Genomic DNA, 20,865 nt, shown 5'->3' with positions numbered 1-20,865 from the left:
CAAACTCATAGCACAGATAACAATTCCTCTAAATACGAACCAGTTTTATCAACATAGTTGTAAGTACTAAACGAATACTATTTTTTGGTACTCAATTCAGTTACGGGAAAACTTTTGGCTGGGCGTCGTGGCTCACATCTGTAATCCCAACACTTTGGGAAGCCAAGGCAGGTGGATCACCTGAGATCAGGAATTCAAGACCAGCCTGATCGACACGGCGAAACCGTCTCTACCAAAAAAAAAAAAAAAATCAGCCGTGCCTGGTGGCAAACGCCTGTAGTCCCAGCTATCAGGGCACCTGAGGCATGAGAATTGATTGAACCTGGGAGGTGGAGGCTGCAGTGACCTGAGATCATGCCACTGCACTCCAGCCTCGGCGACACAGTGAGACTCTATCTCAAAAACAGAAAAAAAAAAAAAAAAAAAAAAGATAACTTTTAAAGTATGCTTAGAACAACTTTAATACGTAACCCAACTTTTTCTAATACAAACATTACGAAGTCTGATTTATTATCAGTGAAAATGTAAAATCTGAATTGAGGGATACCACATGTGTAAAATACCCTTTGGAGTTTGAATGCTATTAAAAAAAGGAAAATAATTTATTAACAATATATTGAGGCAAGGCACAGTGGCTCACACCTGCAATCCCAGCACTGTGGGAGGCCGAGGTGAGTGGATCACGAGGTCAGGAGTTCAAGGCCACCCTGGCACACATGGTGAAAGCCTGTCTTTACTAAAATTACAAACATTAGCCGGGCATGGTAGCACGTGCCTGTAATCCCAGTTACACGGGAGGCTGAAGCAGGAGAACTGCTTAAACCCGGGAGGCGGAGGTTGCAGTGAGCCGAGATTGTGCCATTGCACAACAGCCTAGGTGACAAGAGCAAGACTCTGTCTCCAAAAAAAGAAAACACCCCCCCCCCACCAAAAAATATTGATTACACATGTCAATATTTCAACCAATATGACATTAATATCTGAATTTATTTCATCTGTTTCCTTTTACTTTCTAAAATGTGACTATTAGAACATTCTAAGTTTCATATGTGCCATTATATTTCTATTACACAGTGCTGATTTAAGTCACTTTAATAAAAATCAACAAAGGATCACATCATAAGTTTTCAAATACAAACCAACTACCATCTCCTCACCTAGATCACTTTCCTCACTTGATGGTTCGTCTGCCTTTAAGTCTTCCTCCACCTTCTTACTATCAGGTTTTTCTTCCTAGCAAAGGGAAGGCAAACAGTATCAGTATTTAATAACATACCCAATATTTACACTAATTTCTACAAATCTATGTATAAGCTGTTCAAATATGGCCAGGCATGGTGGTTCATGCCTGGAATTCCAGCACTTTGGGAGGCTGGGTTGGGTGGATCATTTGAGGTTAGGAGTTCAAGACCAGCCTGGCCAACATGGTCAAACCGTCTCTACTAAAAATACAAATCAGCTAGACGTGGTGGTGCACGCCTGTAATCCCAGCCACTTGGGAGGCTGAGGCAAGACAATCACTTGAACCTGGGAGGCAGAGGTTGCAGTGAGCCAAGATCATGCCACTGCACTCCAGCCTGGGGACAGAGCAAGACTTTGTCTCAAAAACAAAAAAACTGTTCAAAATAAAGTTTGAACATTGACAATGAACAGTTTAGAGATTATAAATAGCCTCATGTCCACTCACATTATGTTTTATTGTCAAAATTTAGTAAAAATCTTTACAAGGGTTTTTGAGTTTTGGAACTGCAAATAAGAACCTGTGGAACTATAATAATAAACAATGAAAATTCAAAGAATTTAAAAGTGCACATGACATTATAGAAAGCAACATTTTCTTCCCATCCTATAAGTAGTCAGTGTGGTTTCTTGTATATCCCATTCTAGGATAGTCTCTCTGTACAAGAAACAACTCTATCCTTTGCCTTTTGCATTTAACAATGCTGTGTATCTTGTGAATTATATACCATTATCAGCCTATCTTTATCTATTCACTCAACCATATATCATTAACCAGTTTTTTAGGTTGCTTCCCTGTTATTTAAAAAATTAGAACCAAGGCCGGGTGTGGTGGCTCATGCCTGTAATCCCAGCACTTTGGGAGGCTGCGGTGGGCAGATCACAAGGTCAGGAGATGGAGACCCTCCTGGCTAACATGGTGAAACTCCGTCTCTACTAAAAACACAAAAAAATTAGCTGGGTGTGGTGGTGGGCACCTGTAGTCCCAGCTACTCAGGAGGCTGAGGCAGGAGAATGGCATGAACCCGGGAGGCGGAGCTTGCAGTGAGCCGAGATTGCACCACCGCACTCCAGCCTGGGCGATAAGAGCGAGACTCCGTCTCAACCAAAAAAATTAAAAATTAAAAAAAAAAAATTAGAACCAAAGACCTACCTTGTCACAAAATATTTGTTGAGTCCCTATAAAATGTGCAAAGTCCAGGTGCTCTAGAATATATTGAAAAGACCAGTCCTAATTCTAATTTAGAATGTTTTTCTTACAAAAAATCTTCAGCTGACACATAGATTAAATATAATTTTGCCTTCACATGCATTTGCCAAATGGCAAAATACCTATGGCTCAGAAAATACCACTCTGATAAATGACTCTTTTAAAAAAAAAGTAACTACTTTTTGGGCTGTTGCTTACCTTTTCTCATTCTCCTTCTTAACAGACATAACTTCTACTTTAAGATCCAAATAGATATCAATGTTTAAGTTTCTAAATAATAAAACAGCTAATTTTCTTATCAATTTAAGACAGCTAATCAGAAAATTTGCAAAAAAAAAAAAAAAAAAAAAAAGCCTTTTAGATATGAAGGCAGAAGAGAGAAATAAAAAATTATGAAGAAAGCATTCTTGGCCAGGTGCGGTGACTCACACCTTAGTCCCAGCACTTTGGGAGGCTGAGGCAGATGGATTACTTGAGGTCAGGAGTTCCAGACCAGTCTGGCCAACACGGCAAAACCCCCATTTCTACTAAAAATAGAAAAATTAGCCGGCCATCGTGGCATGCACCTATAATCCCAGATACTCGGGAGGCTGAGACAGGAGAATCGCTTGAACCCCAGTAGGCTGATGTTGCAGTGAGCCGAGAGTGTACCACTGCACTTGGACTTGGGACACAGTGAGACTTCGTCTCAAAAAAGAAAAAACAAACAAAACAAAAGAAAACGTTCTTAAACATGTATTTTCCCCTTCATCTGTCTCTCAACTTCAGCTACCGGTAGCCTTCTCCTAATCTTACACATCCTTTAAGCAAATATGCCAACCTAACACCATGACTCACATTCAGAAATATTACTCAGGTAGTAGAGCAAAAAAATTAAATTCCTGAACTGGGATACTTCTTCATTTACTCTGCAAATAATAAATAAAGTACTTACAATGTATATGACACACTGTAAGGCAATGATGAAGACTACGGATGCATACCATCACGGAACTTACCACTTACAGGCCATACATGTAACTTTTATTGTCATGCATTCTAAAACAGTGAACATCCAACCCTAAATTCTCAGTTCTAAATCAGAATCCAGTGAATTCGGTCTACAAAGTTTATAAAGACAAAGAGGTCTTAAAAGATCTTATTTCCAAGTGATCTTGGGGAAATCAGGAGTGATAATTGGAGAGCAGCAGCTTAAAAACAACCCCTAAGAAACCTTATAGTACTTTATCACAAAACATACAAATGAAATTAAAACTTACCTTGGTATTTTCTTCTGATTTAGCTTTCTGAGTAGCAGGTGGTACTTTACCCCCCATGCTTGAAGAAGAGGAGAAAAAAGAAATTTGTTTAGAAAATTAAAATTCACTATCATGCAACCTATTTATACCTAAAAAATAAAGTTAGACATTTAGACGACTGCCTTTTCAAAATTTAAAAGTAAACTCTCAATTGATCTGAATCTGTGGTATTATTACGGTCAAATATTTTCCAGGTTAAAATTTTATTTATTTTTAGGCTACTGGCTAATCCACCCCTTTCTTTGCCTCAGTAAGTCTAATAAACATAATTTATAGCTTCTCTGTGCCTCTTTCCAGAGGAAAAGAGGCAGATATGTCAACATGGAATGACAAAATCATTTGTACAAGCTGGTAACTTAAAATTCAACTCAGTAGGTATATTTGAATCCAAAATTTGAAACTTGAAATAAGAGTAGTTCAATTAAATTTAAATATGCAGTTTATGAAATAATTATGCAGTCATGATATAATAATTCAAAATGTTTATTTCCTGTGACTGAGACCTACGAGGACTTTTCTTGCTTATATTTGCATGCCCATTACATTATACATTTTCTTCTTATACACCCCTCCCGACCTCATCCATTAATACTTCCTCCTGGCCCCACAAACTCTTCTTTTCCAAATAGTCCAGGGCAACACAATTCATTAGAAGTAAATAACTAGAAGAGGAAGAAAAAAGATACAAAGTGGCCAGGCACAGCAGCTCACGCCTGTAATCCCAGCACTTTGGGAGGCTGAGGTGGGCAGATCACCTGAGGTGGGTAGTTCGAGACCAGCCTGACCAGCATGGAGAAACCCCGTCTCTACAAAATTAGCCAGGCGTGGTGGCACATGCCTGTAATCCCAGCTACTCGGGAAGCTGAGGCAAGAGAATTGCTTGAACCTGGGAGGCAGAGGTTGCAGTGAGCCAAGATCGCACCATTACATTTCAGCCTGGGCAACAAGAGTGAAACTCCGTCTCAAAAAACAAACAAACAAACAAAAAACACAAAGAATTAGCATTACATGCTCCAATTTGGTGCAGACACTATAGCATATAGGCTACCTGCGACATTCCAGTTACTAAAATGGTTGATAGATTTGAGAACACTTCACAACAGTTGGAAGCAACACAGACATTATTAAAATTTGCCTTAAAAACAAAGAAAAAACACTAACCCGACCACCGCTGGCCTTCGCAGGACACCATGAACCACACAGTCCAAACCTTCTTCTCTCCTGTCAACAGCGGCCAGCCCCACAACTATGAGATGCTCAAGGAGGAGCACGAGGTGGCTGTACTGGGGGCGCCCCACAACCCTGCTCCCCTGACGTCCACCATGATCCACATCCGCAGTGAGACCTCCGTGCCCGACCACGTCGTCTGGTCCCTGTTCAACACCCTCTTCATGAACCCCTGCTGCCTGGGCTTCACAGCATTCGCCTACTCCGTGAAGTCTAGGGACAGGAAGATGGTTGGCAACCTGACTGGGGCCCAGGCCTATGCCTCCACCGCCAAGTGCCTGAACATCTGGGCCCTGATTTTGGGCATCCTCATGACCATTCTGCTCATCGTCATCCCAGTATTGATCTTCCAAGCCTACTGATAGATCAGGAGACATCATTCAGGCCAGGAGCTCTGCCCATAACCTGTATCCCACGTGCTCCACCTTCCATTCCTCACCCTGCCCCTGGAGCCAACTCCTGTATCAGCCCTTTATCCTCACACACTTTTTTACCATGGCATTCAATAAAGTGTACATGTTTAAAAAAAAAAAAAACAAAGAAAAAAGTCATTAACTATGTAAAACAAGGGATACATTAACTTTGAAAACAGAAAGGGTTGATTCCTTTTTTTTTTTTTTTTTTGAGATGGAGTCTTGCTCTGTCACCCAGGCTGGAGTGCAGTGGTGTGATCTTGGCTCACTGCAACCTCTACCTTCTGGTTTCAAGTGATTCTCCAGCCTCAGCCTCCCGAGTAGCTGGGATTACAGGTGCATGCCACCACACCTGGCTAATATTTTGTTTTAGTAGAGACGGGGTTTAACCATGTTAGCCAGAATGGTGTCGATCTCCTGACCTTGTGATCTGCCCGCCTCGGCCACCCAAAGTGCCGGGATTACAGGCGTGAGCCACCAGGCCCGGCCTGATTCTTTGTTAACTAGAGTTGTCATATCTACATTTACATTCATTTCAATTGGGTGGAATTTGTGGTCATAAGGGTATGTGCAGGTTGAATTTAAATGAGTATCAGTTTTCCGAAATTCTTTTATCAATTCACACTTTTATCAGCAACCCATGAGAATTCCAACTGTTCCGCCCCTTGGCCAACACTTAGCTATTGTCCATCTTTTTTTTTAGCCATTCTGATAGGTGTCTACTGGTATCTCATTGCAGTTGAGTCCCTTTTCATGTATTTACTGCTCATTTGAAAAGACTTTTTTGTAAAGTTCAACTCTCATCCAGCTTTCTAAAAGACTGTCTTTATTTATTTGAAGGTGTCGTTTGTATATTCTGCATATGAACCCCTTGTCAGCTTTATGTGTTGCAAATATTTTCTCCTACCATGCAGCTTGCCTTTTCACTCTTTTAGTATCATCTGAGGATCCCAATATAAAGCAAAAGTATAAATGCAAAGTAGCAAATGGAACGAAAACAAACAGAATTTGGAATTTTCAAACAAAATGTGCCTACTTTTTCCATCATGCTTAATATGATAGAAAAAAATGTTACTCAGTACCCTTAATATGGAATAGCTCCCAAGTCAACAATAAAGATTATATGATCCAAAACATCCTAATCTGCAGTTCAGCAAAGTAAAATGATTTAATGATAAGGAACAGGCATACAGACACCACAAAATTCTTTTCTATGGAGATACTACTTTGCGAAAGAGCACGGTAATCACCAGTCCTTTGTAGTTAAATTTTAACGAAGACGCAAGGTTTCTTACACTATGTTCTTCCTAAGTTTCAAAATGCAGTGTCAGGAATGTATTCAGGGTGACATCCAGACATAGTATAACTTACGGTACACCAACTTGGGGAAGTGATATTCCTGCCAAAAAATGTATTAAGCTAAATCCAATACTCAGGGAAGGCCAGACAACCCCAAATTTAGAGAAAGTCTACAAAATAACTTGACTATAATATTCAAACTGTCAAGATCATGAAACTGAAGGAAAGACTGAGGAACTGTATCAGAATGGAGACTAGGTGACATGGCAACTAATGCAACACATAAATCTGAGGATTAGATAGCATGCATGCATCAGTATTAGTTTCCTAAGTTTAATATCTGTACTGTAAAGACTTTGTTTGTAGGAAATACACACTCAATGGTGTTGGGGCATGTTGGCAGCTTACTTTCAACTAGTTCAGAAAAAATTTCTTTGTACCATACCTGCAATTTTTCTCTGAGCTAGAAATTGTTGCAAAAAAATAAAAACTTAAAAAAAAAAAAAGAGGATTTACTCATAAGCTAGATTTAGTTTCTCACATCCTAAATTCTAGTTAACTAATGGAAGAAAACACCATCTGGGAGGTACGAAATTTCAATTAATGCTTCCAAGCCTCAGAACAAGCTACTTTCTGGCCAAGAACTGCCACTTGGACTTTGTCACTACAGGCTTTTATGTTACACAATCAAGTAAGACCAGTGTAGAGACCTTTCTCACATAGTACCACACAAAACTTCATTCACAATTCTCTTAATTTGATAACCTTCTAATCTGCTTTGTGCTATGGTTATTTATACACATGTACAAAAAAATTGGTTGCTACACTCTAAATCCTATATTGAGGGTAGAAATGCATTCTGTTCATTTCCTTTACAGTATTTAGAAAAGCCATGTGCCATGTACTGTGCTACCGAGTAGAATACAAAGACACTCTCTTTGATCTTAATTACCATTAAGTAAAGCCATGAAAGCACATACAAGATACTAAATTGTTAAACGGGAGAAAATAGAGTGGGAGAATGCTTCTGTCTCTAAAATGGGGAAAACAAAAACATCTCAAAACACAGTTCTTGAAAAGAACAGTCTCCTGGATCCTCACTGACTAGTTCAGACTTTTAGTACTTCTCTTTGTGCAATTTAAAAGGTTGTTAGGCCAGGCGCGGTGGCTCAAGCCTGTAATCCCAGACTTTGGGAGGCCGAGACGGGTGGATCACGAGGTCAGGAGATCGAGACCATCCTGGCTAACACGGTGAAACCCCGTCTCTACTAAAAAAAATACAAAAAACTAGCCAGGAGAGGTGGCGGGCGCCTGTAGTCCCAGCTACTCGGGAGGCTGAGGCAGGAGAATGGCGGGAACCCGGGGAGGCGGAGCTTGCAGTGAGCTGAGATCTGGCCACTGCACTCCAGCCTGGGCGACAGAGCGAGACTCCGTCTCAAAAAAAAAAAAAGGTTGTTAAACTAATAAATCCTTATATCAAATAAAACTAAGCTATAAACAATGCTAGCAATTACAGCAAATAGGCAAATGTACTGTTCTTCAACAGCTAAGCCTGTGAGAAACTGAGATGCTTTCAACTTGAGTAACCCTAACAGTAGGATCAGGCCTAGGAATACGTCTGGACCTAGAAGTCTCGGTATTCAGCCCCATCAGCCATAATCTTGAACTGCAGATTGATGAAAGCAGAGAGAGAAACGGATACAAACTCAAAGGCCTCAAGAGTTTATAAAAATCTTAGTTTAAATACAGAAATAAAGAGAAAAAGCTTCTATATTAAATATCTCAATTTAAGTTCAGAATAAAGTCCCAACGTATGCCATGATGCTTCACCCCATACTTAAGCCGACTCAGGATGCCACAAGAATGTAAGTGGAATCAGAAAGAAAAACTGGAATTATCTATGTTAAAATAAAGCATACGACGATTTGTTGTTTTTTTTTTTGGGGGGGGGGTGGGGAGGAGATAGTGCCTGACAAATATTTTGCAGACCTTCAACTGGAATTCTCTATATAGGCACAATCACTCCAACATAAGTCAGGAGGACACTGTTCTTACGCGTTAATTTTTCCTTCTGTGTCTCCTCTTCCTCACTAGTAAGAATGGAACAAAAACATTGTATCCACTTAAAGTGCAGTCAGCTCTTGGAGCTAGCTATTTCTTCCTGTGATACTTGTTTACTTTACCTGGAATTTTAGAAAGAATTTATTAACTGCAGGTTCTTTCCTATAATTAGGATAAAAGCATACAAATATCTTAAAGGCTTTTGGATCATCAAGCTGTTCAATAGAGAAAACGACTAAAATCTAGCCCTCAATTCCTAATCCTGACATTTCCCGGTTGAGGAGTTTGCAAAATAGACTTCTTACCAATAGTCATAGTTACTATTAACATAATAATATTAAATGGTCTCAGAATTTCACATATAAGTAAGTCTTTCAGTAGTTAAGACAATTGGTGGGGAGTTGAAGATTGAAAAATTACTTAAGAGGAAAAAAATATACAACGTTGACAGATTGCAACGAGTTTTTTCCTTAGAACCAGCCTGTTAATATTCTTTGAGCTATTTGGTAATCATGAGCTCATCTTCCCATATAAAAATATCAGGCTGGGTGAAGTGGCTGCCGCCTGTAATACCACCACTTTGGGAGGCAGGGGAGTCCTTTGAGGCCAGGAATTCAAGACAAGCCTGGGCAACTTAACGTGACCCCCACCTCTAAAAAAAAATTAAATTAGCCAAGTATGGTGGCTCGATCCTGCACTGCTAGCCACCTGGGAGGCTGAGGCAGGAGGATCGTCTGTGCGCAGGAATCAGAGGCAGTGATCCCGCCACTGTATGCGGCCTGGATGATACAGCCAAACCCTGTCTCTAAAAGAGAAAAATCACTAAATAGATAATGTTCACAATAGCACCTCTTAGGAGTCGCAATGGTCTGCATAGTTGCTATTTATCCCTGTTTAGTGCAATTTGTATGTCATCTTTTCAGTTATCCACTAGTAGTAACTTTTTAAAAAGTCATCTTAAGGAAGACTTCCTTCTCACTTTTTCTCTCTTCGGGGCTATTTCAATACGTAAAGTGCTAATTACTATTATATAGTAAATATCAAAACGAACTTTTGTATTTATTCGTCTGTATCCCTAAATAGTACTTATACTGTTTCCTAGCACCAGGCACAATGCCTTGGCAATTAGCTCCTTGCACGTAGCGAAGTACTCTACAGTTAAAGACAAGAATACATCCTGGAAACACGCCAGGACTTAAAACATTATTTTTCTCAGAAGTGTTTGGAGTGATAACACGCCAAGTAACGGAGGTATAAAAAGTGATTCTCAAGATAATTAATCCTACGCAGCTAAAAACGCTGTAAGGTAAAGACAATCATTTTTACAGCTATCATTTTTATTCTAACTTACTAAATAATTTTGTAACTTTTAACTTATTAGTGTTATATTATTATAACACAATGTAAAGGGATAGTGCGTAAAGGAACCGCTATATACCAATGAGACCTGAGCAGGGCACACGAGACTGAAAGAAAAAACCACCCCACGCAAAAGCTAAGTCTTGCAGTTCTCACTCCTCGCGTCTCCAGTGTCGACGTATCCGCAGTCCTGTTTTTTTATTTCGCCCAAGATACACCCCTGGCAACCTCAGGGTGCGAGGAACCCGGTCTGCCTCCGACTCCCCGCAGCTCCTGTACTACCCAGGGCTCGCGATCCTCCATGACCCATCGAAATCGCCTCCCTTTCCCGGGCAAAGAAGGGGCTGCGACCCCGCCTCGCCCGCCGGCCGGAGCCAGCTCCCGCCCGGCTCCCCCTGGGGCCATGCTTCTCCCCGCCCCCAACGGTCCTCAGGCCCGGTCTCACCTCTCCACCCACTCTCTCAGGAAGCGCATTTCCTCGGTGTGCAGAACGCTCGGATCCTGCTTACACATTTTCACAAAGGCCCGAAGCTCGTTCACTTTGCGGGGGTCCATGGTAGAGAGGTGGTGTGCGAAGCTGGGGGACTACGGCCCTGTTCCAGGCCCAGGCGCTGGCTCGGCGTGACCGCGCAGAAGGGGGCGGCTGCCGCGAGGCAGAACAGACCAGAACCTCCCCGGCCGCTGGCTCCTCCCACCCAACGGTCTCGTGACCCCGGGTCCTCCGCCTGCTCATTCCTACTCTCTCTGCGCTGCTCCTGCGCGCTCCCTAGAACCTTCTAGAAGCGTGGCTGTTCGTGCTGTTGCCTGCCTCCCTGCGCATGCATTCTCATATTCTTAACTAGGAACCAGCTCCCTGGATGGGCCAACCCCAGAAATGGGCGCCTTCAAGAAGGCGGCAGATATCCCCTCCAGGGAGCAACGTCCGAGAACACACTGTGTGGCTGCGCGCACCCAGTAGAACTCAACACCCCGACCTAAAAAAGGGTGTGGCACCGGAGAGGCGGTCCCACGTCGGGGCATGACGTCACACCCTGCGCCGCCGCGCAAGGAAGGCCCGGGAGCGACGCCTGCCGGAAGCGGGGGGGGCTGGCCCGGTTTCCTGGCGACGCGGCGCTGCAGGCGGTTACCCTCTTTCTCTTCCCGACGCGTGAGTTAGGCCGTCATGCCTTGGCTGCTCTCAGCCCCCAAGCTGGTTCCCGCTGTAGCAAACATCCGCAGTTTCTCAGGTTAGACTCTCCTCCCACGGTCTCCTCCCATGGTGTCCCCTGGAGGGACCCAAGTTGGTCTCAGGCGATCCCTGTTTCGGCCGACCCTTCTCCTGGTGGGGCCTCCGCTCCCCAACCCTCTGTGCTCTCCGCGGATTTCTTCTATACCGGCTGCTCCTGGAAAGGGGTGGTCCCAGTGTGTTCTCTACCGTTCAGGTATTCTGTGAAGCCGAAATGACTGCAGAGAAAAAAGTGTGCCATCCCCCAGAGGGGCTGTCTTCCAAGTTACTCGGACTCCGAAGTTGTGGCAATTATCACAAATAAGTGATATAAGTGACAAAGTGTCTCACATCAAGTAGCTCTTGTTTCTGTTAGGCATGAGAGCTTGCTCCAGAATAAACACGAAGCGTGTCTTAGTAACACAGATTATTTAAGCAGCTCTTCTTAGGAAAGGTAACTGTTTGGAAATACTCCTGGGGCATTCTGTGTCTGAAAGTCCTGTTTGCAAAGACAAGACGAAGGATTAAGGAGAATAATTTTTTGTAGGGTGTCCTCTATTGCGAGCAATTAATCTGATGAACATAAAGCTTAATCAGTGAAAACTGAATCACCTTCCTTGCAGGCGGATCTGCCATTGGATTGTATTTCAGTTTTTTGGGCCAATATATAAACAGCGTGTGAACCAGCACGTATGGTATTTGACATCAAAGCTATGTCTTGGCATATGTTCATGTTGATATACTTGAATTCATTCAAAATGGAATGTTAATTACATTGACTTCTTACTATAAAAAATAAAAAGTTACTGTCCAGTGCACAGAACTTGTTCTTCAGTTCTCATAGTAAAGCTACAGAAAGACGTAAGTTTCCGTGGGATTAGGTGAAAAGAAAGATGTGCAATTTTTCAGTCTTTTTTTGAGACAGGCCCTCATTCTGTCGCTCAGACTGGAGTGCAGTGGCAATCTCTACTCATTTGCATCCTCTTGCCTCCTGGGGTCAAGCAATTCTCGTGCCTCAGCCTCCGGAGGTAACTGGGATTATAGGCACGTGCCACCACGCCCGGCTAATTTTCGTAATTGTAGTAGAGACCAGGTTTTGCCATGTTGGCCAAGTGGATCTCGAACTCCTGGCCTCAAGCGATCCACCCTCCTCTCTGAGCCACCGCGCCCGGCCTGGAATTTGCTTTTATTTGAAAGGCTGTCACCAACATGACTAAAAGCCGTACTACCAGAAGGAACGCTTGTAAAGGCACAGAACTCTGAAAAGGAATGGCCAACACTAAGCATTGCATTCATGTAGTATGGCTGGAGTGCAGTGGCCGGATCTCAGCTCACTGCAAGTTCCGCCTCCCGGGTTTACGCCATTCTCCTGCCTCAGCCTCCCAAGTAGCTGGCACTACAGGCGCCCCCCACCTCGCCCGGCTAGTTTTTTTGTTGTTTTTGTTTTTTTTTTTTAAGTAGACACGGGGTTTCACTGTGTTAGCCAGGATGGTCTCGATCTCCTGACCTCGTGATCCACCCGTCTCGGCCTCCCAAAGTCTGGGATTACAGGCTTGAGCCACCGCGCCCGGCCTTTTCTTTTTTTCTTTTTTTTTTTTTTTTTTAAAAAGACAGAGTCTGACTCTTGCCCAGGCCCGAGTGCAATGGCGCGATCTCTTGGCTCACTGCAACCTCTACCTCCGGAGTTCAAGCGATTCTCCTGCCTCAGCCTCCCGAGTAGCTGGGATTACAGGTGCCCGCCACCATGCCTGGCTAATTTATGTATTTTTAGTAGAGACAGGATTTCACCATGTTGGCCAGACTAGTCTTAAACTCCTGACCTCGGATTATCCGCCGGCCTCGGCCTCCCAAAGTGCTAGGATTACAGGCGTGAGCCACCGCACCCAGCTTAGGAAAAGCTTTTTTGAAATATGTTCTTAGACAAAATAGTAGGCATTACACGAAAATTAATCTGTGATCAAATACTTTTGGGGAATGCTGCATTTCATAATGTACATAATAGTTTAAATCTTTTTTTGGAGATGGGGTCTCGCCATGTTGACCAGGGTAAACTTGAACTCCTAGGATCAAGTGATCCTCCCACCTCAGCCTCTCAGAGTGTTGAGATTTTAAGCGTGAGCCACTGCACCCAGCCCTTAATAGTCTAGGTTTCTAAGAGATGTGTTCAGCAGTAATTTGCAAAATGTGTAAAAATGTATTTGACCATGGACCCCTTTTCTGTGATGAGTCTTGAACTGGTATCCCTGGAACAGATTTTGGAAAAAGTTGAGCTAGAGCGTAAGATGGGCGCAAGGAGCTGATAGGAAATCAAGTTGGGAAAAAGCTGGTGGCTGGCTCATGGAGGGCCTTGTATATTATGTTACGAAACAATTAGCTTTTTCCTTTAGATGGTGGGAAAACTTTGAGGAATTTTAAGCTATTGAGTAAGATGATTAAATCTAAATTTTTGGTTTTCTGTTAAGAGTGAAGAAATGGACTACAGGGCATGTCATTACATTCTTAAATTTTCTGAGACACTGATTTTTGCTTTAGTTTTTGGAAAATTGCAATTTTTTTCAACTTTACTACCACATACATGATAACAGATAAACTTTACTAAATATCACATCTTATATAAGAAGCATTTAAAATACCCTGGGCTTTTATTATTTTATTTTCTGAAAATAAACTTTTTATATGAATTGTCCCCAGTCTCTTCTGTAGAATAAATAACCTTTCCTTCTCCCATCTGCCCACTAAAAATCAAATACCGATACAAAACACAAGCTCTTGACTATAACTGTCTTTTAAAAATAGCAGATATTATCATTTTTTTCCAATTTTGTATTTGTATTTGGCCAAAGGTGAATAAGTTTTAGTGCTGCTAGACGTAACTCAAACGATTTGCTCGATATCTGGTGTATTTGTAACCCATCTGTTTTTCTCCCAACATGACTAAATTAAAATGGCTATACGTGGTATTTCAATGTAACGTATTTGTAGATTTTGTGTACAAACTCTGAACAAAAATAGAAAGTTTCCTATCTGGAGTGATTCAGTGATGGCCTACCATACAGACTGCTCTGAATTCAGGGTAAGACTGGCCTTAAAAAAAGAGTGGTAAAATATACTACATAAAATTTACAATGTTACCCATTTTTAAATTTTTTAAATTTTTTATTGTTTTTCTTTAGAGACAGGGTCACACTCTGTCAGCTGGAGTGCAATGGCAATATCATAGCTCCCTACAATCTCAAACTCCTGGGCTCAAGCAATCCTCCCACCTCAGCCTCCTGAGTAGCTAGGACTATAGGCACGTACTACCACACCCAGCTAAAGTTTTTAAAAATTTTTTTCACAGAGGACAGGTCTCTTTATGTTACCCAGACTGTCATGAAATTCTGACCTCAAGCAACCCTCCTTCCTGGGCCTCCCAAGATGCTGGGATTACAGGTGTGAGCCACTGCACCCAACTAAGTTTATTTTTAACTTAAAATATTTTATACTTTAATTTTTAATTTGTAGTACCTTTAAGTTATGCATCAAATGCTGTACCTCCATTGGAAAAAAGTCATTTCATGAATAATTATATAGTCTGAACCTGTGTGTCTTAATACCTTCTTGTCTCCTAATGTTATGCATGTTTCAGAAATGTGTATAGTGGTTTTAATTAGAGAAAAGAAATAAAATAGGCTATACACTCTACTAAAGAAAAATTCTGAAGTAAAAAACTCTTTGCAGTTTTCCAAATTCCTTTTTTTTAAGACAGGGTCTCACTTTGTCGCCCAGGCTGGAGTGCAGTGGCGTGATCTCAGTACACTGCAACCTATGTCTCCTAGGCTCAAGCAGTCCTACCAGCTTCCTGAGTAGCTGGGACTACAAGTTGCGTGCCACCACATTTGGCTAATTTGTAAATTTTTTGTAGAGACAAGATCTCACTCTATTACCCAGGCAAATTCTTAATAGCACCAACTGTCACAACAAACTCATCCTTTTCTGACATACCCAATCCAAACAACTACTAACCAAATGTCCACAATCCTGTTAAGAGTGTTGAAAAGCTCTTAGTATAGTATTAAACAAGTGTTATCTACAAAATTTGTGATTAACCAAAACACACACAATTGTCTTCAAATGTTATGTTGAAGAGTCAATTTAACAATTCCTTTTGGTAGACTTCTTTCGCACCTCTTTACGCTTCTTTTTTTTCTTCTTACCACCCTCTTTGACTCCTGCTGAGAAAGTAGGTGGATCCCGGTTGCTGGTAACCCAAGATATACCTCCCTCATCATTGTCCACAAAAGTACGTTGAGATACATGTTTGGAGCTGTGAGACTTTGGTGAATAGTTGTTCAATGACTGTCTTCTCCAGCTGCATTCTTCTGCAAAGCCCTCTTCATCGGCCACACTATTTACAAGAAAAAATGTCAACTCTCCATTATCTTCAGCTTCTCTTTCTTGATCACTTTCAATAATTTTCTTTGTATTAATATTTCTGCCATTAACAATTTTGTCTGAAGTTGTAATAGATATGTAGTTGTCCATTCCACTGTCATCAAAAGCCAGGGAAGAGAACGAAGTAAGGCCTTCATGCCCCAGTGAACCCTGTGATGTATATCCTGTATCATATGAAGAAAATTTCTCAAAAATTGGATATTCACTGGAGGTAGAGAAAAAGGATCCTGCGTCTCTGTTTCTGTTTCCATAGGAGCTTTTTGGATGATTTAACAGGTCCTCAAGCGAGTCTTCAAAGAAGTGAAAAGAAAATGGGTCCCTTTCATGAAAAATTTCTTTAAAAACATCATCTGGCTTATGGAATGTGAAGCCATACTGACATTCATCATCAAAATGACTTCCACCTCCATTTAATCCTTCTTTGCCATATTTATCGTAAATGTCCCGTTTTTCATCATTTGATAATACCTCGTATGCCTCAGCTACTTCTTTGAATTTTCTCTCTGCTTCTTCTTTATTTTCTGGATTTTTATCAGGGTGCCATTTAAGTGCCACTTTATGATAAGCTTTTTTAATGTCCTCAGGTGAAGCATATCTTTGCACTCCTAGAACTTCATAGTAATCCACCATGTTTTAACAGATAATTGGAAGTGGGTGTGCTGGGTATTGAGAACCGTGGTTTCCTTAGCTCAGGCTCTGCTGGTGGTGGTGATAGAGGTAGTGACTGCAAATAGGTACATCTTTATATTAAAGACAATGTTATTACCATGCGCTAGGAGATGAGGATACTGATTATGTGGCAAGCAGAGTTACAAATATGTCAGAGAGGGCTGCATTATGGTGTCATTCTGGGGTCAGTGTAGGGACTGGGCCGTCCAGATAGAGCTAGTCCAGAGTCATACCAGACCATCCTGAATCCTCTGGACTGTTTCCCCTATATATTTCCCTGGAAGCTTCAGGCAGTGCCTCATAAGCCAATGGAACCTGTTGCTAATAGACACACCATATCCCTTGCATAGTATGACCTCTAGATTACTGGGCCTTAATTACTTCCCACCTCTTCCACGCTTTGATTTAGGAAAATGAAGTAGTGACTTATGTGTGAAAAAAGTACTCAAACAGTTGACATATTTATTTCAGTCAAGAGACAGTTCAGTGGGAGATAAAACCAAGTAACTTAGTTACAATATAACAAGAGTTACCATGAGAGGAAGTACTGGATGCTAAACAATTATATGAGAGACAGCTCAGGCTGGGGTTGTCAATGAAACCCTTTTGGAGGAAGTAGCCTGGTAAGTTAACTTTCTGCATGCCAGTGGTAAGTCATTTTGAGATTATAGTATTTTGTCCACCCAAGGTTTACTGCTATACAACATGTAATTAAAGATTTGGAAAGTTGCGTGTTTATGTATTCACTATATAATTATTGAATGTCTACTTTGTGCCAGGCACCGTTTTAGCCACTGGTGATAACAGTATTGAACAAAAGACACCAGTTTTCCTGGTGCTTGCATTATAATAGAATACAAATAATAGAACAAATAAAATAGTTCGAGATAATGTGATATGTGCTCCAAAAAAAATAAAGAACAATGTGCTGGGGGAGAGCGCTACTTTAGATTGGGTTTAGAAGGCCTCTGAGGAGAAGCCTCAGAAGATTATTGCTGAGACCTATGTGAGAGTCAGCCACATAGTGATCTAATATGGTAGCCACTGGCCATGTCGGTGGACGTTTTGGTTGTTGCCAGTTGGGACTGTTGCACTGAAAGCTAGCGCTTGATTTCGAGTACAGTGGGAAGCCTTTGTGGGGATGGGGAATATGCAAGTTTAATGATGTGATTTACTTTTGTAATGGATCAGTGGTTGCTATTTGGAAATTCAGTCATGTATGGGAAAGTAGAATTCAAGAGCCCAGGTAGAAACAGACCAAAGGTGGTTTGCTTTGGGGATAAATTACCAGTAGTCTAGACCCAAATTTAAAGAACTTATATTCTATACCTGGCTCATTTTATTGTCTCTGAAAATTCCCTATAATGATCTTTGTTTTTCCTCCTCTATGTTGTGTTTATTTTATTTTCCATCACATTTATAACCCCTCACTTAAATGATAGTATAATGAAATCTAAAACTGCAGTGTATGTTTCTAGTCTTTCAAGACCATTTGTCAGGTCTGAATATTTTTTTGCTTTGCGTTAATTTTTTTATATACTTGTTTTTGAGAGGTATTGTGCAATGCTTAAAACTCCATTTAAATTCTCTCCAGTATATGTACTTACATGTACTTATGTGTGGCATACCCATGATTATAATTTGCCTGCCATTGGAAATAGTAACTAATAATGTTGAACATTTTTGGGTACCCTCTGAGTCACACTGCAGCAAGTGCTCATTTCACTGACACAGCATTATAGCAAAATAAGTATTTTATGCCCATACGAAAACAGACGTTCTGAGAGATAGAGTAATTTGTCTAAGGCTACGTAGCTTGTTAGTGAAAAACGTGATTTTTAAACTTGAGTCTGATTCCAGGTTCTCCTCATTCCACTCTACTGCATTTCTCAGACCAGGACTTAAAGAGTTTAGGTTGTAGGCATTCCACAAACAGATATTAAGAACCTACTGTTACTGGAAAGGGGTCCCAATCCAGACCCCAAGAGATGGTTCTTGGATCTCGTGCAAGAGAGAATTTCAGTGGAATCCACAGAGTAAAATTAAAGCAAGTTTATTAAGAAAGTAAAGGAATAAAGAATGGCTATTCCATAGGCAGAGCAGCCCCAAGGGCTGCTGGTTGCCCATTTTTATGGTTATTTCTTGATTATATCCTAAACAGAAAGTGGATTATTCATGCTTCCCCATTTTAGACCATATAGGGTAATTTCCTGACGTTGCCATGGCATCTGTAAACTCTTAGGGTGCTGGTGGGAGTGTAGCAGTGAGGACAATCAGAGGTTACTGTCATTGTCATCTTAGTTTTAAGGGGTTTTGGCCAGCTTTTTTTTCTTTTTTTTTTTTTTAATATTTTTATTACTAAGAATATCACAGGTAAAGTTCACAGGAAGGTGACAGTCTAGGAGAAGATGTTTGCAATGTCTAAATTTGACGGGCTTATTTTAATTTTTAATTTTTTGTTATTATTATTATTATTATTATTATTATTTGAGGCGGAGTTTCACTCTTACGGCCCAGGCTGGAGTGCAATGGTGGGATCTTGGCTCACCACAACCTCTACCTCTTGGGTTCAAGCCATTCTCCTGCCTCAGCCTCCTGAGTAGCTGGTACAGGCATGCACCACCTTGTTTTTAGACAGAGTCTCGCTCTGTCTCCCAGGCTGGAGTGCAGTGGCGCGATCTCCGCCCACTGCAAGCTCCGTCGCCTCCCGGGTTCACGCCATTCTCCTGCCTCAGCCTCCCGAGAAGCTGGGACTACAGGCGCCCGCCACCACGCCTGGCTAATTTTTTTGTATTTTTAGTAGAGACAGGGTTTCACCATGTTCGCCAGGATGGTCTCAATCTCCTGACCTCGTGATCCGCCCACCTCAGCCTCCCAAAGTGCTGGGATTACAGGCATGAGCCACCATGCCCGGCCTAATTTTGTATTTTTAGTAGAGAGGGAATTTCTCCATGTTGGTCAGGCTGATCTCGAACTCCTGACCTCAGGTGACCCGCCTGCCTCAGCCTCCCAAAGTTCTGGGATTACAGGCATGAGCCACTGCGCCCAGCCGGCCAGCTTCTTTACTATAACTTACCTGTTTTATTAGCAAGGTTTTTATGTCCTGCATTTTGTGCTGACCTCCTATTTCATTCTGTGATTAAGACTGCCTTAACTTAAACTGGGAATGTAGCCTAGCAGGTCTTAGCCTTATTTTACCAGACCCCTACTGAAGATGGAGTTGCTCTGGTTCGAACACCTCTGACACAATGATACAGAGAGAAGGTAGAAAATAGGAAATTCTGCTCTTAAGAAATTCATGCCGGCTGGGCGCGGTGGCTCAAGCCTGTAATCCCAGCACTTTGGGAGGCCGAGACGGGTGGGATCACGAGGTCAGGAGATTCAGACCATCTGGCTAACACGGTGAAACCCCGCCTCTACTAAAAAAAAAAAATACAAAGTCCAGCTGCCAGGCGAGGTGGCAGCCTCTGTAGTCCCAGCTACTCGGGAGGCTGAGGCAGGAGAATGCTGAACCCGGGAGGCGGAGCTTGTGAAAGAGCTGAGATCTGGCCACTGCATTCCAGGGGCCTGGGCGACAGAGCAAGACTCTGTCTCAAAAAAAAAAAAAAAAAAAAGAAATTCATATAGTTTGAAAAAACTAATTTCAATGGAGTATAAAGTTATAAGATCTAGCACCTCTGTTTCTGTCTTCGCTGCATTCCTACTTTGATGATCCTTTGCCTCCCAGCCATCTGCTGTGCCATTTTCTCTGCTTCTTCACAACAAAACTTATCCAGAGTATTGTCTCAGTGTCTTTGCTTTCTTACATCATATTCCCTCCTTGGCACGCTCCAATCTGTCTTCTGTCCTCTTTACTCTGCTAAAATCGCCAGGGTCTCCAGTGACTTTGATGTTACCATATCTAGTGGTCGTCCTTTTGGCTTCCTTATATTTTGCAGCACTTGCCACAGTGTGAGCCCTCCCCACCTTTTTTTTTTTTTTTGAGATGGAGTTTCACACTCGTTGCCCAGGCTGGAGTGCAATGGTGTGATCTCGGCTCACCACAACCTTCACCTCCCAGGTTCAAGCCATTCTCCTGCCTCAGCCTCCCAAGTAGCTGGGATTACAGGCATGCATCACCGTGCCCGGCTGATTTTGTATTTTTAGTAGAGATTTAGTAGAGATTTAGTAGAGATTTAGTAGGGTTTCTCTATGTTGGTCAGGCTGGTCTCGAACTCGCGACCTCAGGTGATCCATCCACTTCGGCCTCCCAAAGTTCTGGGATTACAAACGTGAGCCAGCGCGCCTGGCCTGGCCCTCCCCACTTCTGAAAACACTTGTTTGTTTAACTTCCTAAATACCACACTCTTTTTTTGTGGGGGGTAGGGGGTGGCGGGTAGAGACACAGTTTAGCCATGTTGGCTAGGCTGGTCCCGAACTCCTGGCCTCAAGTGATCTGCCTGCCTCGGCCTC

At 42.0% G+C, this 20,865-nt stretch overlaps 3 protein-coding genes and 1 pseudogene across 10 annotated transcripts in view; 2 read left to right on the top strand and 2 right to left on the bottom strand.

The window, feature by feature from the left end:
- Positions 1-11,021, bottom strand: part of ST13 (ST13 Hsp70 interacting protein) — a 34,080-nt gene extending 23,059 nt beyond the window's left edge. The window contains exons 1-3 of one of the 2 annotated variants that reach the window (XM_003905590.4): positions 10,552-11,021; positions 3,709-3,766; positions 1,158-1,233 (exon numbers count right to left, since the gene is read on the bottom strand). In XM_003905590.4, the coding sequence (XP_003905639.1) occupies positions 1,158-1,233; positions 3,709-3,766; positions 10,552-10,661 (244 nt within the window). In that variant the 5' untranslated portion in view covers positions 10,662-11,021. The remainder of the gene's footprint in view (positions 1-1,157; positions 1,234-3,708; positions 3,767-10,551) is intronic. The other variant, XM_009217375.3, reaches the window with a different exon arrangement.
- Positions 4,908-5,496, top strand: LOC101024720 (annotated as a pseudogene). Its single transcript, XR_652876.3, has one exon. The product of XR_652876.3 is annotated as an interferon-induced transmembrane protein 3 pseudogene (transcript).
- Positions 11,022-11,068: 47 nt separating the features above from the next.
- XPNPEP3 (X-prolyl aminopeptidase 3) overlaps positions 11,069-20,865 on the top strand; it is a 70,600-nt gene continuing 60,803 nt past the window's right edge. For 2 of the 6 annotated variants that reach the window (XM_009217372.4, XM_003905593.5), the window contains exon 1: positions 11,173-11,332. In XM_009217372.4, the coding sequence (XP_009215636.1) occupies positions 11,269-11,332 (64 nt within the window). In that variant the 5' untranslated portion in view covers positions 11,173-11,268. Of the gene's footprint in view, positions 11,333-14,719; positions 14,743-15,058; positions 15,233-16,948; positions 17,037-20,865 lie in introns of those variants that run through there. The other 4 variants (XM_009217373.4, XM_003905594.3, XM_031656264.1 and 1 more) reach the window with 4 other exon arrangements.
- DNAJB7 (DnaJ heat shock protein family (Hsp40) member B7) lies at positions 15,334-16,583 on the bottom strand. Its single transcript, XM_009217374.3, has one exon. It carries the CDS (start codon positions 16,372-16,374, stop codon positions 15,445-15,447), a length of 930 nt encoding a protein of 309 aa, XP_009215638.1. The 5' UTR covers positions 16,375-16,583; the 3' UTR covers positions 15,334-15,444.

This window comes from Papio anubis, chromosome 16 (assembly GCF_008728515.1).
Source record: "Papio anubis isolate 15944 chromosome 16, Panubis1.0, whole genome shotgun sequence".
In the NCBI taxonomy this organism is placed as follows: Eukaryota; Metazoa; Chordata; class Mammalia; order Primates; family Cercopithecidae; genus Papio; species Papio anubis.
Note: the sequence above shows the minus strand (reverse complement) of the source record. Positions and strands in the feature narration are given on the sequence as shown.